General features: G+C 47.0%; 5 protein-coding genes across 5 annotated transcripts; 3 read left to right on the top strand and 2 right to left on the bottom strand.

Annotated features, from left to right (window-relative positions):
* Positions 1 to 117: 117 nt before the first annotated feature.
* On the top strand, positions 118 to 2,439 carry N7509_008123 (uncharacterized protein; the record flags this gene model as incomplete). Its single annotated transcript, XM_056632760.1, has 7 exons — positions 118 to 161; positions 221 to 816; positions 912 to 1,014; positions 1,083 to 1,237; positions 1,296 to 1,564; positions 1,625 to 1,750; positions 1,825 to 2,439. The coding sequence occupies 7 exons, from the start codon at positions 118 to 120 to the stop codon at positions 2,437 to 2,439; spliced, it is 1,908 nt and encodes a 635-aa protein (XP_056488311.1).
* Positions 2,440 to 3,227: 788 nt separating this feature from the next.
* Positions 3,228 to 4,281, bottom strand: N7509_008122 (uncharacterized protein; the record flags this gene model as incomplete). The annotated part of the gene is made up of 2 exons (XM_056632759.1): positions 3,228 to 3,854; positions 3,931 to 4,281. 2 exons carry the CDS (start codon positions 4,279 to 4,281, stop codon positions 3,228 to 3,230), a joined length of 978 nt encoding a protein of 325 aa, XP_056488310.1.
* A 1,245-nt stretch (positions 4,282 to 5,526) lies between these two features.
* Positions 5,527 to 12,339, top strand: N7509_008121 (uncharacterized protein; the record flags this gene model as incomplete). Its single annotated transcript, XM_056632758.1, has 10 exons — positions 5,527 to 5,545; positions 5,613 to 5,758; positions 5,832 to 6,049; positions 6,108 to 6,414; positions 6,482 to 6,674; positions 6,773 to 6,907; positions 6,991 to 7,266; positions 7,333 to 8,851; positions 8,934 to 11,862; positions 11,932 to 12,339. The coding sequence occupies 10 exons, from the start codon at positions 5,527 to 5,529 to the stop codon at positions 12,337 to 12,339; spliced, it is 6,150 nt and encodes a 2,049-aa protein (XP_056488309.1).
* A 40-nt stretch (positions 12,340 to 12,379) lies between these two features.
* N7509_008120 (uncharacterized protein) lies at positions 12,380 to 12,619 on the top strand (the record flags this gene model as incomplete). The annotated part of the gene is made up of 1 exon (XM_056632757.1): positions 12,380 to 12,619. One exon carries the CDS (start codon positions 12,380 to 12,382, stop codon positions 12,617 to 12,619), a length of 240 nt encoding a protein of 79 aa, XP_056488308.1.
* A 1,632-nt stretch (positions 12,620 to 14,251) lies between these two features.
* Positions 14,252 to 15,946, bottom strand: N7509_008119 (uncharacterized protein; the record flags this gene model as incomplete). The annotated part of the gene is made up of 1 exon (XM_056632756.1): positions 14,252 to 15,946. The coding sequence occupies one exon, from the start codon at positions 15,944 to 15,946 to the stop codon at positions 14,252 to 14,254; it is 1,695 nt and encodes a 564-aa protein (XP_056488307.1).
* Between the last annotated feature and the right edge of the window lie 1,840 nt (positions 15,947 to 17,786).

The raw sequence follows: 17,786 nt of genomic DNA, 5'->3' as shown, positions 1-17,786 counted from the left end.
AAAACATCCGGGATCAATTGAACGAAGAAAACTAGCCCAGGTCTTTCTTACAGACTCATACTTAGCGGTCTTTGATTTTTAACCTTCTATCTCCTTTGTCGACCGTCGTGACCAAAAATGCTTACCGCACCTTATACCAGCGCGATGCGCCTGGGTCAAGGGTGAGTGTTGCTCCATTGCTATCTTCTTAAAATCCCCCTCATACTAAATGACAACTCAGTTTCAACACCTACACCCACGAAATTTGTGTCAATGACGCGGTCGTTGTTGACCCCACGAACCCTGGTGGTGATGTGTACGGTGGCGACGACCACACCGTCAGCCAGATTGTCTCTTATTGTACACGTCATGTGGATAAAGTCAGTCAGGTCATTGCAGCCATGAACATTTCTGCGGCGGCATCTGTCAAAACCCAGGGAGCCGGTGGCGGTCTCGCCGGGTCCTACGTTGACTCAGATACCTTCAAGGAAAGCAACATCAACTTCTTTTGCCAGGTCAAGGTCACCAATCAGGTTATCATGAGCAACGACCTCCTTCAATTCAATGATATCCCCACCATGCGAATGAGTAACCCTCAGAAATTTACAAAAGTGTATGGTGATTCATACATCTCTGGCTTCATCGAAGGTGGTGAACTTAATGCTATCATTTCGGTCAAGACCAGCGATCAGTCGACCATTAATTCGATCAAGGCTTCTCTTGAGGGAAGTTTTGGCAAGGGAGCATTCTCTGCCAGCTTGAAGGGGGAGGGCGGAAAGGACAATGAGCAATCACTGAGCCAGAGTGAGACTACAATCACTGTGAACTGGACTGGCGGTAAGTCTCTATGCTCTGTCCCTTTTGATATTATTCTGGTTCTTTGGTCATTGAACCTGTGTGATAAGGTCTTTTCTAATCGACCTTGATAATAGGCGGTATTATCAAACCCAAAGAAGAACTTTGGTCAATTAGTTCCCTTGTTAAGGCGGCTGCTGCCTTCCCGGAAATGGTTAGTCACACCCCTCAGCGAACCCAGTAAGTAAAATCTCTTGAACCCGGCTCTCAAGTTGGAAAGAGAGATAGAAATGAACTTTGGAATCTAGTGCTATTTTGACCAAATACGAAAATCTGCGGTCATACTATTTCCTGACACCTCCAATGCCTGCCCCACTCGACTACTCCCTGGCTGAGCTGTATACCAACGATCTCCTTGACGCTTTCACTGACTACAAAAGCATTTGGACCGTCATTCATCAGCGTAAGAAAGCACTCCTTGGTATTCCTCTCAAAATCTTGGATACTAAATTCCGTGACAGTGGCGGAGGCAGTTGAGTTCGGACATGCAACCTTGATACAAGCCGATCCCATGCCCCTTCACGACAAAAAAAATCGTCATGAAGACGATGGCGTTCTCGTCGATTTTAATGCAGAAGACATGTCTCAGGAGCAAAAGGCTAAGGCCTATGATGAACTCCGGTCAAAAACCGCTTTCCGACACACTGGAAAGCGATACAACCCGACACTGCAGGATTTGGATCGAGCCCGTTATCATTGCCGACTGGAGATGGGCAAGATTCTTAATGAGGTACGTGGAAAAAATCATACTGTATTTGAAAGAGCGTACTAACTTGCTATTTGCCTCCAGATCATCGCCATTGAAAATGATCCGTCGAAGGCTAGCACTGCGGATCCCAGTGCCGTGTTCCTCAACCCAGCTATCTTCCGCATGCTCCTCCCAGTTAAAGTTGAGAGTGACTCTTCGGCCCTGAAGGTGTGTATTCCACAACCCCTAAATGATCAATGATACGTATCCTGCTGTTACGATTCTTACCCAGTTCAAACCAGACCATCACAGACGCATTCTATCTTACCTCTGAGAAAGCGCTGCCGAAGGCAGCGAACGAGTGGAAAGACAAACTCCCAGCGGATATCACTCAAAAGCTCAGAATGACCAGTCACGGGGGTGAAAATGACACTAAAGTCTCCGACAAGTTTGCGCAGTTCCTCTTCCAGAACACTAACGGAGTGACTACTCGCTCTCCAAACACGACCCGCTTGGAATACATCAAAGTGTATTCTTCCGCCGAATGTGTGACAGGAATCGATATGAAATACGTGGGTCAATCTGCTGTACAGGCTGGGACGATCCAAGGACAGGGGGAAGCTGCCGAGCTTGCGTCCAACGATCCTGTTACCGAAGTGGTTATTGAAAGTGCCAAATACAAGGGGCAAGAGGCCAATCACGCTGTTATTCTGGGGATCACACTGAAGACTCGCGGGGGCACACTCCATGCCCTCGGACGCAAGGATGCCAATAAAGACAAGTTGGCTGGATACAACTCTCACATTGCGAAGGGACCGACTACCTCTTGGGGACTGCTTGGTTTCTGGGTATCGCCAGCTGATAACGCAAATGAGGGTTTCGCGCGTCTTGGGGCATTCTTCGCGCAAGATCTTTAAATGGGACTATGTTTGTTTTTGTTCACTCTCTCCATTGGGCTTTTTCCATGTCAGATTCGGATTCGGTCTTCAGATCTAATTTCGTACAACTTTAGTATCTATATTACCAGTTATATTGAATTCAACCTGCTTTTTGATAACATCGTCATCGTCTAAGAACGTAACTTTTGCCCAGGTGCAATTTCCTCAGATTATTAATATTCCATTTCATTTCTTATAACGAGGTTTGACTAAGAATTTATACTCCTTTTGATGCATTGCAGCCTCAAAAGACGAGTTCAATTTGTATATAACAAGTCGATTCCTACTCATTCCCGAGGTCTTCAAGTGTCCGAAAGCGCTGAGGTCAACTGCGACAAAGCACTGAATAATGAGTGAGGGCCTGCTACCTACACAAATAAATCTTGATAGAATTGACAAAACTTTAAGTTAGCGGTTGATATTGGTTTACATGTCATTCAGGGGGTGTTTATGTTGAAACTACTCAGGGCGACAAGCCCCTGCCAGTACAAATCTATCACGATCAGCCTCAATCGTTGTTTATCATGGCACCTTAACAAAAAGCTCTGTTTCAAGTTGTGATCCATAGTATAAATTAAATGTGCTTACATGTATTATTCTGCCTGTAGTCTTCCTGATGGATGTTGGCTATGATATTTGAGCCTCTTGCGCATTATTTTCTCACTTCTCAATCTGTGTGAATTCGAGGAAGAATTTCCGGGTTGGTTAAGCGTAAATTTTATGCCCGCCCTTTCTGTAAAGTATTTTTACTATAACACAATCGCCAATCACATTCCCATTTCCAATGCTAATCGATTCTTTGCGCTTAAGCTTAAGCCGTATTGATATCCCCTCAAAGTGTGAAACGGGAGCAAGAGGACCTGAACGACAACACCCGAAGCGCATATATGTGCAGACTCAGACAAAGTGAATTTCCTGCCCGGTTCAATTCCTTTATCCTTCAGCTTTACTGTAACTCTTGTCTCAAGAGTGTCTGCCCACTCCACCATATCAATAATCCTTTGCTGAGCGTCCCCCAAGGAAGTATTCAGATTCGAAATTTTGAGGTCGTTCAATGTGTCATAGCCGGCAAGGTTGACCACAAGGCTGTGGTCAATGTGTGTGGTTGTTGAAGACGTTATCCACGTTTTGGCCTTGAAGAAGCACACTTTCACTGTCGTCTTGAGAGCCACAGTATCGGTCATTCGCTTGGTGGCATCGTCCACAGACATGAAGGCCCCCGAGTCTGCCCCTAAGATAAATCCAGCAATGAAATAATCGCCATATATTGCACGAAATTCTCTTTCTCCATCGGCTCTGCTCAGAATATTGTATGCAATCGCGTTGAGTTCTGGCTCTTGAGCGAAATGAAGCGCACCAGCTCTGTAGAATGCGTTCCGGGAGACCTTGGTCGACTAGTTTGTTCGCGTCAGTATCTGGATTTCATCAATGAAAGAACCGAAGGAACCTTTCAGGAAATAGATGCCGTACATCTTTATTTTCTTTGATGTCTTTGTCATATGAGCCCGTCACATTGACCTTTGCAAAAGTCAAGTCCACAGTTGCGCCCAAACTCCCACTGTAGTGCTGCGTCGACACCCCATGAGAGTCACTTTCCGCGCTTCGAAAATATGCGCGTCTATCACCCTGCGATTCGTATTTGATATAGGGGGCTTGAGGATCAAATGGAGTGAATGCCGACTGATCCATCCACGGGTGACCCATGATATTCTCCGATTTGAAGCCAGTACCGGGAATCAGCGCCTGGTGCCCCCAAGGTACCAAGATTGGCACGCCATTATGTGCCTGGGTAACGAGAAGACTTTCATTTTCTTCGTACATGGTAGGTTTAAATTTTCGAAGTTTGACAGCCAGATTCAGTGAGGGTATAGTAAGAATATCAGACCGGAAGCCATCAATTTCGAGGGAGCTTCTTTTCTCAGAATATTCAGGCCAGAGGAGGGGGGTAGCCACCTACAGGAGCTGCAACCAGCTGATCAACATGCTAGTCGCAAAGCTTGCGCTGCATTGCGCAGCGCTTAATCAAAGGCCACAATAGCCGAGAAATGGAGCTTCAGTTGCCACGAACTTTTTGAATTACCTTTTCGGCTTCAAGAACACCCTTCCTTCCTGTGAACTATCGAATGTGATCGGGTTTCGCCGGCGCCGAATCAAATATCACAAAAGCCAGCTATTCAGTTCTAGCGCCAAAGGAGAACCTACTTGTGGCTAGCATGGCAATCACATATTCTCGGTCACGCGAAATAAGCATCGCCAACACCTGCCGCCCCCAGTCCACCGCAGGGTGGATAAGCCACAGTGGGGGCGGGTGTTCGGGCGGTGCGAAGCGAAGGAAGTGAAGGAACGGGCCCAGGCAGCCACCAAGCTTGAACAAGGTTAAACTAGTCACAATTGTGCAACGAGGCACAGCTCTGTAAGCCCACACATGCCACATGGTGTACCGAATCGACGAACCTGTGGTCTCGTACTGGCGAGGAACTTTTACGAACAATTGATAGATCTGAGTGGGAACGTGTAATTTTTGGATTTACCGTATTATACCGTATTATGGTAATTGGATAATTACGACTATACGGTAACGTAACTTACCGTAATTTACCTGAAAGAATCCCTTTTGGGGCCCGCAGCTTGCCTCAGTTTAGCACCGATATGAGTTTGGATGTCAAGCCTCTTGGACTATCAAGTAAGCCCTCGCGTGTTAGACCCCGAATTCCCCTCGCTTCTTGCCGTGATGTTGAAATTCACCTTCGCATATTATTTCAGCTTGTTGAAGGCCAGGAAGCAGTCGCGCCACTTACCTAGCCCGAACAATAAATGGCTCAGGCAAAGTCCGTGGTCACGGCTAAGACAGCGCGAGACTATGCTTAAGCCCCATCTACTTCATGCTTCTCAAATCCCGTCTTTTCAAGCTACCAACCTTGGAAGTCTACTCGAAACGCTTGCCCACCCAAAAGTCAAACTTTCATTTTCCCTTGGTTTTCTTTTCTCCCTTTCGGGTGCAATCCCATATAGACTGCCGCTGTTCGCTGCCATACCCACCAAGATAAGCACAAACCTCGGGAAGTCATGCTGGGTTTGTCACATTGTAAGTTTCTTGACTTCTTTTCTTTTCTTCGATATACCCGATCTAACGATTCCTCTCTTTGTCGAAGTGGGAACATATGAGGCCGATGACAATCCAAAGCCGAATGGGCGCATTCGAGCACTGGAATGGCCTCGCTCCTTGTCTATTACTAGCGAGTCAACTGGGTATGACGAGGACTCTATGCAGGAGCACCACTCCGTCAGCCATGTTAGTGTAAGTTCAGTTGACGGGCACTCTGTCACATATGGTGATGACGAAGACTGTGATGACTATGTTTCAAGCGCAGATCCAGCCAGCCGGCTTGAGCCATCTGATTCAATCCCCGGTCTTCCTCAGATCCCTGCCTGCGATGTTCCCGTACCATCCGTCGGTCAACGCAAAGGCCAACCAGCTTCTGCCAGCTCCGGCGAACGAGTTCAACCGCATTACGGTAGCCATCCACGCTCCTACTTTCCCTCGTCCCCTACAGGCACCAACCACGACCCCCTCTCAGAGACTTCTCCAGTGAAACCGTGACTCATTCTGCAGGAGGCCGTCTCATAACCTGGCCTGAAGGTGGCAGTTCTTCAGGACAAATGAATTTGGGTGTCTACATCAGCCGTGTCCGAGCCAGGTTGACTGGTTGTCTTCCCAATCAACAAGCCTTGGCAATCGATAGCACCCCAGGAGCTTTGATCGAGTTCATTGACCGTGTTCGTCTTCGTATGCTGCCACACCAGGGTAGCCGACTCGATCGTATTCTTCACTGGGCGGATAATCTGGAAGAAGCTCTTGCCAAGTTCCTCAGCTCTATCGAGATGTCGCATAAATTTTCCAACTTGAAAGATTTTGTTTTGCTCGTCCGAGCTTGCATCAAATATCTTGTTCAGGTTAGTCGCTATATGTTACCTATAGTACCGTTTCTTTACGGTTCTTGCGCTAATTTGTCTCCGTCAGTTGGCCGCCAAAGACACTTCGCCAGTACTGGAGAGAGTGTTTGAGGCCTTCAATGAAGTAACCTGGGTTATCACCGCCATGGGGAAACCGCGAAGTGTTCAGTCTCCTGTAATTGATGAGCAGCTCACCAGAATCCTCATCATTTTGTTGGATATGAACGTCACAATTTTCCAATATATCCACACGACAGGAGGTGAGTTCTAAGGTTCCGATCCAGTGGAAGCCCAGGTTGTAGTAGACTCCAGGGCTTCAGATATCGCAATCCATATTAACCTTCGAACTCAAACACAGGAAAGGTTTCCACATCATCGGCTTTTGGTCAGGATGCTTTGGAACTAAGTCCATTCATAAAGTCTTTGATTAACGTCCACGATGAGTTCTGCTATGAACTCTGGCAGGCTGTTCTATGCAACCTACCCTCCGCACGTGAGTTGAAAAGTCCAATGGAGCTCCAAATTAAATATGTTAACCTTGAAAATTGAAGCAAAGGCTAATTTCTTTAATAATAGGAGGTATAAGCGTGGATTTCATTCGTCGCTGGCTCTCTAGTCAAGAGAAGAGCTCTCTGGTTTGGAAAACTTATAGGTCATCTGGCCAAGCATTCGGGGCAAACTTGCCACTTCAATGGATGACGGAACTCACTCGCAAGTTTTGGGCAGGTTCAGACACCTTACTATTACTGACTGGAGAGGCGGGCTCTGGCAAGACGGCACTTTGTCACTTCTTACTTGACCAATCGCGGTCTCGCTTTCCCAAGGGAACGCGTGTCTTATATTTCAGCTTCGGTAAGTACCGGAGGGGCTAACCAGTCGATAGTCCGTCCAAATTTCAAAGGCTAATTCTAAAGACAGAAACATCCATACCCGGTCAGAGAACCCAACTGGTATTTCTTAAAAGTCTCATGCTTCAGCTTTTAGAACAAAGCAATGGCAATTCTGGGCTATTGGTCGCCCTCTGCGACGCATATAACATGATCGAACGCGAGCATATCTCTGGCCCAGAGAAGCATCTGTGGTCACTTTTGGCCGAATGGTCTGTTAAAACAACACAATTAGCATCAGACTCTGGAGTTTTGATTGTGGTGGACAACTTGGACAAGGTCGATGGTGGTCTGGTCATGGCCGGCAAGATTCGCCAGAAGCTTCATGATCTTGTTTCTCAACGCCGGGGGTTCCGTGCGATCATCCTGTCGCGTCCTCTCTGTGGTGGCGAGGATGATAATGAGCCATTACCTGGAACACGCCATCATCCGATCGATCCTTTGGGTTGGCGGGATGATATGCGCCGCTATATCGAGCTATCCCTTCGCCACTCAGCTCGCCTGGACTTCCTCACTTCAACTGAAATGGATCAAGTCGTCCGGCGAGCAATAGAGGTCAAAACTACATCTTTTCAGATGGCTAACCTCCTGATTGCATTCATCGAGATGGAAAGAACTTACCAACGCATCATTCTTGCTCTCCGCACAGTACCGGACACCCGTTTGGGATTCGTTGACCATTTAATGATGCACATTGACTGGACCCACCCGCTTGTCAAAAGTCTCATTTCCTGGCTCCTCGTTGCTCAGCGTAATTTGTCCATGTCTGAATTGGAGCAGCTTATGGATCAAACTGCTGCATCTGCTTTCTCCGGGACGAATGCCGCTCGTACATTGCGAGAGTCCTGCGCCTGTCTGGTGGAGATACGCGATGACACCATCGCATTCATCGATCCTATGATGAAAGAGCATATCTTGAACCTAGGAAATCAATCCCGTATTCCAATCACTAAATCTAAGGCCAACCAGTTTGTTTTGCGTCGCTGCTTGGAATACATGAATTCCCGATTGCCGGAGCTTGGAAACTCCATGCCAAGTCTCGATGGACCTGATTCGGAGTCTAGCGATGCGCCAGCCAACCCAGCCTGCATTGATCCAGTTCTTGACTACTGCATTAGCTTCTACATTCAACACTATATTTCTAGCAGCTTACAGTCAATGACTGGAGATTGGAAATCCTTGTATCTGGATTCAACTCAGCTGGCCCAATGGGAGTATTCCTACTGGAAGGACCAATGTGACAATGAGACGCAAGAGAGTTGGCACAAGCGAGCGCTGGGATTCCGCAAAGCCGTCTTAGGTGAAAATTCTCGGGCTGTCATCCAGACGCTTATCAACCTCGCAAAGCTGAGCCTCTCGGATGTCAATCCCGCCAAAGCATTGCCGTATTTGTGTGAGGCATGGAAGATTGCTATCTCGGTCATGGGCACACAAGCAACAATCTGCAAAGACGTGGCACACAAGGTTGCTGAGATTGTAGCATGCCAGTGTGATTCCGAATACTATGCATCTTTGCTCGACAAATGCCCAGGTGTGGAAGAATTGTACAAGTAAGTTTCCGAGTCTCCTTCTGAATTTCCACTTCTACAGGGAATATTCTTATATTTGACCATTATCTAATGAACATCACAGATATATCTGGAAAATTGACCAAGAAGACCACGGTCGCATGAACGACGGGGCTCTGGTTCACATTCAGCTTCTCATCAGCATGTACCGGCACCATGGTAAATTCTACGATGCTTTCTGTCTGTTGCAAGATCTTTATCACGAGGCCGTCGCATTATTCGGCAAATTTGATGCGCGCACCAATGGGTACGCAGAACAGCTGATTGATATTCTCACAATCATGGGACGCGACAGCGAGATTTGCACATTATGTGAGGATCTCTTCGAGGACCCAGAGCATGCTTTGAATCGATGGGATCAACGACGACTCACGATCCTCTTTCATATGATTCGCTGCTATGTGCGCCAGGGCCAGACAACCCGTGCCCAGGGACAACTCTCCAAAATCTGGCAGACTCTTTATGATCTTGTAGTTTCTACACAAACTCTGGATGTTCAAATTGCTCTTGTGGAAGTTACTATTGAGCGTGCGCGACTGTTTACCCATCAGCTGAACAAATCGCAAAGAAAGGAGGCGGCTAGTTTCGTTTCTCGGATATGGGTCGCCTTGTCCGAGGCACAGTCTTCGTTCAATGACCAATTGCTGGTCAAGCTTCTCGATCTCAGTGAATACTTCGTGGAGATTGCTGTGTTCGATCCTATTTTGCCAATCCTCTTGCATCTACAATCTTCATACCATGACCGTGTCACCAGTTGTCCTGGTGATGCAATTCGGGTTGCCGTTGCCCTTGCAAAGTGTTACCGTCATTATCCCCAATGCAAGGATGATGGTTGCTTTGATCCAGATTATCTCCAAGAAATTCTATCTCTTCTACTTGGATTGGATGAGATGAATGAAAGTTATATGGATCTACCCGAGGAGATGGTACATATCTATATTTCCGAGAGTCGGTGGATCGACGCTATTCAGGTCTGCACTGCTGTTCTAGGTCATCTTTGGCCAGAAATTCTCATACCCGTGAATCCCTTCAAGCTCACTTTGACATTGCCCGAGGCTCATCAGCCCGCAGGAATTCGGATGGCTCTGCTGTTTGCCAAGGTGAAGTTACAGCAGAGTGCCGATGATATCCAAACATCTACTTTGTTGGAGTCCATTTTCACTTTGTTCAAGAGGAAACTGCCTTTGGATCAACCTTCGCTTTATGACGCTGCTTCCTTGTGGTCAGACTCACTTTGCAATCTTAGTCGTATCTCCGAGGCAATGCAAATGTGGAAAGAGCTGCACGAAACTTGTTCCCGTCAGCTTGGTCCACTACACGAACAATCTATTCGCATCACTCGGTGTTTGATCAGTATCTACCGGGACACTGGGGACAGAATCCCATTTGGCTCTCTCGATGTGCTGCTCAGCATTCTCCGGAGCTTTGGCCCGAGGCCGGATTTGTGCCAACCAATTGCCTTTGAAGTGATCACTGTGCTTTTGTCACAGTATGAGAGGCAGGGCAAGCTGGACGAGGTCTACAAGCTTTATGACCAGCTTTGGCAGTCCATTGTGCGCCACGACCATTCTTATCCAAATCCGCTTAGCGATGCTGAAATCTTCGGCATATACGAGAAATTCTCTCGCGCTCTACTACAAAGGAGTGACTGCGACCGTGCTATCCGCGTCACCCACGAGCTTCAAAAGCTCTTACGCAGTAACTGGGATGCCAGCGCTTTGCTATGCATTCGTGCCGATTTCGAACTTGCACAGCTTCTAGAACGCGACGCGCACAATTATAAGCAGGTTGTGGCCTTGTACGAGGCAATCTGTGACGTTGACCTCGCCATGTTCCAGAACGAAGACCAGGACGAGATCCTCCGCATCATCAAAATCGCCACAGAGCATCTGGTCAAAATCTACACAACCCATGCAGACCTAGCAACAAAGGCTGAAGCCATGTTGATCCATGCTTGGAAGCAGGCTGCCGCAGTCCGCGGCAGTTCCGACTTCCATACCCTGGAGTGCTTCCTGAGGCTCATTCGCTTCTGTCGATCCCAGAATGAGATGCTGGGAGGAAATTCAATCCCTCTGCACATGCGCGAATACGTGATGGATCTGTTAGTAGAGGAGCATGACGAGAAACGTCTCTTTGAACGCGCAAGTACTATCGCCGATCTCTACCAAGAAACGCGAATGGTGAGTTCTGGCATCCGTTTCATGAAAGAGGTGCGCAATGAGTTCGTAAGTCTCAGCCCCAGCAAGCCTTCGCGCCTTGGTTTGGCCCGCTTGATGCTTCTTGACCGTCGCTGTCTACTATTCGTCGATGCCGTCGATAGCATCCTCGCTGGAAACGACAATGGGCCCACGCTATTTGTGGATCTTTTGCAATCACTGATGGCCGAGACTGCTCTTTATGAGGCTTGGGACCGGGCTAAGCGTGGTCATTATCCTTTGAAGTCTATTTTCACAACTTCGTCGCGATTATTCCTCTTCCTGCAGCGCCCGCGACGCGATCCCGAGAGAACCGCGGTTTTTGAGGACCTGTGGTCGGCTTTTCAAACCATCACTGGTCTTGAACTGCCCACCGGAGGTACGATCTATATTCAACTCGAAGTTTGTATCCGCGAAATGGACCGTCGCCAGGCTTCACCTCTGCTGGTGGAGGCGCTTGTCCAAATTTGCATTGAACTATATAACATCCAGTCTTTCTCCGGTGGCCTTGCTGTGTTGGAGTGGACTGCTGAATATTTCGCCAATCCAACATGGGCCAAGGCCTCCCAGGTGACACAGATGGCATTCCGTCTAGCGCGGTCTATTAACAGTCTCCAATTTGGAGAGTCAGACCGCATAATCGTTGAAAAAGCGAGACTTCTGGTTTCGGAGATCTTGGCTAAACTTATTAGTCAAGTTGATACAGGAGAACTCGTTTTGAATGAAGTCACGGTCCAGGAGGTCAACCTGATCATTCGTCTGCTCAGTCACGGTAACAACCGTCTCACTGCACTCAATGTATGTAGCAAAGCCGACCATCACAGCTCATGTGGCATTTTTCTGAACAAGCTGCTAACGATCGAACAGCAAATCTTCAAGACTCTTTGGGACTTTCGCAGCCGTCTCACATGGGGCGCCCAATCCACCATGTCATTGGGCGAACGCTTGTGCGAAGTCAAGTTCGCTCTTGGAGAGCGTAAAGAGGCTCTGGACCTTCTTCAAGATATCTGCTACAACATCCGCGATGTCTACGGGCCGCTCCATCCGCTCTCGGTGGAATGCGACAATCTACGTGCGCGCCTCCTTAACACAGACGGTCAACACGACCACGCGCTTTCTATCCATGCCAATGTCCTGCAAGAGGCTCTTACCCAGCGTGATTCCAGGCCATCTGGCATCATTGGAGGCCAAGATTACTTGGGTTTGATTCTAGAAGAACAACCAGGCCTTTTAAACGCGACACTGGGACTGAAGGGGGGGCTGGTGCGACAATGAGCGCGATCGATACGCCCACATCATTGATGAGGTTTTCTCAATGGGGAACTCGGATCTTATGGACTTCCATGTTCCCTCTGAGCAAGCCAGAGTTGTTGGGTGCTGGGTTGCTCCGGAAGAATGGACTTTAAATGAAGAGAACCCTACTGATGAGACTGGTGATGATTTGTTTGGTTCAAATTCCGACTGGTGCGTGGAGAGTCCGCTCAAAGAGTCTGGTTCGATGAATCTCGTGCTCGGGGCACAGCCATGTGGCTATATGTCTCAGTCATTCGAGTAGTGTGAAATTTCCTTGGAGTAATTACCTGCATTTAATTTTGCCCGACGGCAATAAGTTCTTTTTTGTCTGCATTTTGCTTTTATCTCAATGAGATTTGGTTCAATCTTGAATATCGATTTCTTGATTATTATAGCGTTAAATTTAGTAAGGTATCGGGGCTGATGATGTCTTTCTACCATATAGGAGATGAAAAAGAACATGCAAAATGGAATCATCCATAGTTATCTTGTATCTGGGATATACTACGAGTCCGAGTTTTTCTCAAAACGGCCCTACTCCAACTTGAAGTCAATTCATTCATTCCGGCCAGGTGGGATTAACTCATTTCAGAGGGGATACATAATACTAAATTACTCTATGTCGTGCATATACCTAGGTACATAACATTCAGATGGAGTCATAATATTGCACGGAAACCAACGGAAGGCAGATTATCGACCATACTACGGGGGTGCCTTTCGAGGGACTTTCGGCATTGTGTGGTCAAGTTGAAGTCAAAGAACTTGACCAACGAAAGTATGCCATCCATGGATGATGTCAAGAAAATGGCCGGAAAACTAGGCTATCCTGTCATTTCGTCATATGTGTGTGTATCACTACGCCTTGCAGATTGTGGGCCTGCCTTTCAAGTTCCAAGAAGCTATATATTAGATTACGTAGGGGGTGGAGAGATGCAGAAGTGTATATGGTATTATGTGTAGTGTGGGGCGGGGTCTATACATGAGAGGGAGCGTAGTACTAGGTCAGATGACTGGTAATAATACGACTCGGAACTGACACGCAACTTGGTTTGACGCCATTCATGATATGTTAGGATGAACTACAGATCCTGTCTTTGAATGGTAATGTCATTGATAATTGGTATTATGAACGCCCATGGTAAGGGCTGGATGTAACCAGAGTAGTAGCTAGAAAAAAGAGAAAGACAAGGCGCAGCGATGATGCGTCGGAAAGAAACGAAATGGGATATCTGAGATATCGAAACCATAATGCTTACATCTATCCGAGAGCTGCCTTGATCTCCGCTATCCCAAAGGGGTTAGAGCAGTGAGCCTGACTGCTGGGCGGTCAGGATTTCTTAAGTATAGGCAGAATTCGCCCTACTATCACTGCTCTTTGATTTCTGACCCTGACTGCGCTCGGCTTCTGTCGTACGATTTCTCTGAAAATTTAACAAGTTCTAAATTTATATCTAATCTATACCTAGGTCGGTGCGCTTGGCACTAATACCTCTGTTCTCACACACACACTCCCTCTCTCCCTCTCTCCGCCCCACTGGAGACCCACTAACACAAATTAGGCAATATTTCCGTCCATATTGCAACCATTGATGTATCCAACGAAATCACAATAGATTACAGTAATAGCCGATCCTGCACATTTCCAAACCAACTTAAAAAAAGGTTTATGGCAAATCCTTTCGCGGTGAAAGCCGGAAAAGATTCGACGACCCCAGCATCACTGTCTAGACCGAGCTCTAAACATCTGGCCAGCTTCATCCGCTACAAGGAGGTGAGGAGACGGCTCTTGACGGCCCCTAAAGCGGGGACCTGTCGTGGCGGAGACAAGGAAAGATTGTAGCTCTATTTACACTCAATTTATTATTACAGTACAAACTTGTATCTCAAAACATCAAAGAAGTTCGTGACGCATAGTAGTGAGCCCCGGCGCCTCGTGAATATCCTTGTCTGACTGCAGCTCGCTTGGATGATAACAATTCAGCTCAGTCAGTTGAAGCGACTTCGTCCCGGCTGCAGACGACGGCGCAATGCTATATTGATTTTTGGTTTCTGGGTGAGAATTTGCCTTTTGCTTTCGACGAAAAATTATTAGCCAAGCAAATATTCCTATCAATACCAGGCCGCCAATAGCACATCCAACGCCAATGCCAGCCTTTCCACCCGGTGAAAGTCCTGAGCTGGAGCTCTCCGATGAAAGAGGTACCCAGAACTCGCTCCAGCTTTCTTCCCACGAATTTGTTGAAGCCTTGATTGAGGTGTCATTGATCCCAATGCTCTGCTGAACACTAGATCCGATCGCTGGCCCAGGTGCTTGAGCCAAAAACCAGTAGCCGCCCCCAGTGCCGTCTTGCCAGTTTGTGCCAATGAAGACTGCTTGAAGGAAGGCTCTGCCGAGGACGAAGGAGTCAGAGGGATAGCATGGGAAGTAAGTGGTGTTTTGTTCCACTAGTGGCTCTTGAAGTGTGAGCTTCAAGAGTTGGAAAGGAACTTTGATGGTGATACTCTGGGTGTTCACTGCGTCCTTCTCGAATTTGAAGGACATATATGCTGGTGAGGAAGTTATCTTCTGGTAGCTGCTGTTTCCCGTGTCCCAGAAATATAGACCCAGACCCTCGTTGAATGTGACTGGGAGCTCTGCTGCAATTGCATCACACGTCTCCTTCGGGAGATAGAGGTATGGAAGTGTGGGATCAATCTCCACAGTTTTGCCCCTGCCGGTGTTGCTGCCTCCCCATAGGAGCAAGTTAGATTTATTGTTGAAGTTAAATGGCGAGTCCCCAATTGCAACTCCGATCCCAATGTCTTCCAGATAAATGTTGAGATTGCCGAGGTGGTTTGTAGTAGCAACCTGTTGCGAGCTTACTTGGCCCACTACTCGGTTTTGGTCATAACCGCCAAGCATCAGCGAACCTGGAAGGTCGGGTTCAACTGACCCAATATGCATTCCCCACGAATATGAGGGGATGCGATCAGACGAAGTATTGTTGAAGTATTCCCAAGCACTCAGCATATTGAACGTGTTCCCATCCACTGTGTGGGTAGACTTAGTACCACCTAGCGACAGAATCCCCACGGAAACAGGATATGACTTCCCATTCGGATATGTTTCGTAGGCATCGTAGATAGATGCGATAGAGACGTTCGGCACTGTTGGTCCATTCTGCAACCTGAGCGTGTCAGCGAGAATTCCTTCTTTGACATGCCCAGTGCCACCCCATTTATTTACGCCAGCACTGCTTTGATCGGACAGCCATGTCATTTGACTTGTGTTGATCGGCGTGTTCAAGGTGACGGCAGATGTTGATGCGCTAATGTTGAATAGACCGGCTCGTTCCGCGTAACACGTTATTGTGGAGTTGTCTAAGCAGACTGTGTCGATGAGGATAGTACTAGCCCAACGGTCGCCAGGATACAAATCAACAGATTGTTTGTTGGAGCCCAACTCGACTGACACGGCGTGCCACGGGCCATCTGGGCCATAGGTTCGATCAGACCATAGCACTGTCCAAGGAGCACCTTCTACATGCACGATGGCTGTGGTGGCGAGCAGCCAAAAGAAGAGGGGTTTTGTAGCAAAGAGAGCCATTGGTGAAAAGGGCCGGCTCCGCAGCATAGTGGGAAGGATAGGAAAAGAACATGGTCGAAAAAGGGGGCCGTAGAGGGTGAAATGTGATTGTCATTTGGCCCCAGCCAGAGGGTCTTAGTGTACTTCCATGGGCGCGTAACGAGATTGATGGATCGAGAATTGCATGAAAATCACTGTGCGTCGTGACGGCGTTGCTCAGCAGGGTATTTGATTTGCGAGTTCACAGACTCTGTGGGTAAATATTTTTTAGCGTGATAAAGTGAGAGGCTGTGCCCACATAGCTTTCCGCGCTCCTTAGGAGCGATGTTGCAAGCCACACTCGTGCTGCGTGTAGCGCTCGTATGAGGATTATACTGCACCTGTTCTCCTTCATAGTGTGGAGACTCCCTATAATTGCTGATAGATATTAATATGTCTTTGGAGGCGTTCGTCCCATACCTCGAATAGGGGAGATCGGCTTGGCCAGCGAGCCGTCAGCGTCCCGTCCCGACCCCGGTTTTATGACCCCTGACCAGCCAACTACTTGGGGCAACCGAGAGCCAACCAGGATTATTATACGAGTTACGTTAGTTTATTTCAAATGCTAAGAAATCATATATTACTAAAAATCAACCAGAACCAACTTCTCGTTGTTGATATACTGTGACCTGAAAAATCGCATTGAGTATGGTGTTTTGGGGTGTCCCGACCGACCGTGTATCCCGACCTGCCGTGAACTACGTTACATCACATCAGTGGTCGCAAGATGAGCGGAGAGACTACCTAGTATGGTATAGTTAGTTTCTAGTAAGGCGCCGGGAGAAAGTGTGAGAGATTAGAGGTAAATATAATTTCGAATATTACTGCATGCCAGAAAGCAGCCCAAACGAGCATCCCCTCGCGACACAGTTCTCGTAGGCGATGACTCATCGAATGCAGTACAATCCTTACGATGACGGTGAAGTAAACTGGATGAGCGAATTTCAGCCTTATTTTCCGGTAATCAGGTCGTATGAGTGTGAAGTTATATAGTAATTAAATTCGATAGGCTGTCGGTGGTTGTTGATTTGTGACAAGAAATCAGAAGAAGGGGACACCGAAGTAGCGAGTGTATGGCAGTTTCGTGTGAAATACGGAAAATACAGTGGTATTGTGAAATACAAAGACTCTTATAGAAAGCGGTCTAAAATATGTCGTGGAAACTCTTATCCAATTAGATCTAGAAGGAACCGAAATGACATGATCATATAGTATTAGAATATATCGTCAACATAACATATTAGTATATAAGTATCTTGTTTATTAATAAATATCCCTTTATCATAAATAAATACCTCAAAATATAGGCCTTTTAGCACGGATTTTAGGTATCTATTCCATAGTCTAGAGGACTGTTTTAGACTATAGAGTGCCTTGTTTAATTTTGCATATTTGTTATTATATTCAGGCTTATTATATAAGCCTATAGGTAATATGGTATATATATATCAGTATCAATATTAGCATATCAAAAGGCGTTTTTAACATTATATTTATGAAGGGCTGTAGCGACAACTGTTCAATTAGGGCTAGGCCTGTATGCTGTTTTCAATAAACATCGCCAGAACCCATTTCACAACCCATTTCTTGGTGAGATATTCGTATTTCGGCGCTTTCCCAAAATTTCTCGTCAATGTCGATGGTACTTCACTTTCGAATTTGGGTAGCGCTTATGTTTCCATCTAACTTTTCCTTGATGTGGAGTAGTGGAACCGTCTGTTGGGGCGGATAAAGCTGTGAAAGTATATAGGATTCAATGAATTAGTACCAATGGCATTCTATTTTGAAGTTCGAAATCTGGTACCTACTTCTTGCTTTAAAC

This window comes from Penicillium cosmopolitanum (assembly GCF_028827165.1).
Source record: "Penicillium cosmopolitanum strain IBT 29677 chromosome Unknown utg000008l:1.0-4398992.0:1.0-4402845.0, whole genome shotgun sequence".
Classification (NCBI taxonomy): Eukaryota; Fungi; Ascomycota; class Eurotiomycetes; order Eurotiales; family Aspergillaceae; genus Penicillium; species Penicillium cosmopolitanum.
This window is presented reverse-complemented; position numbering and strand designations above follow the sequence as displayed.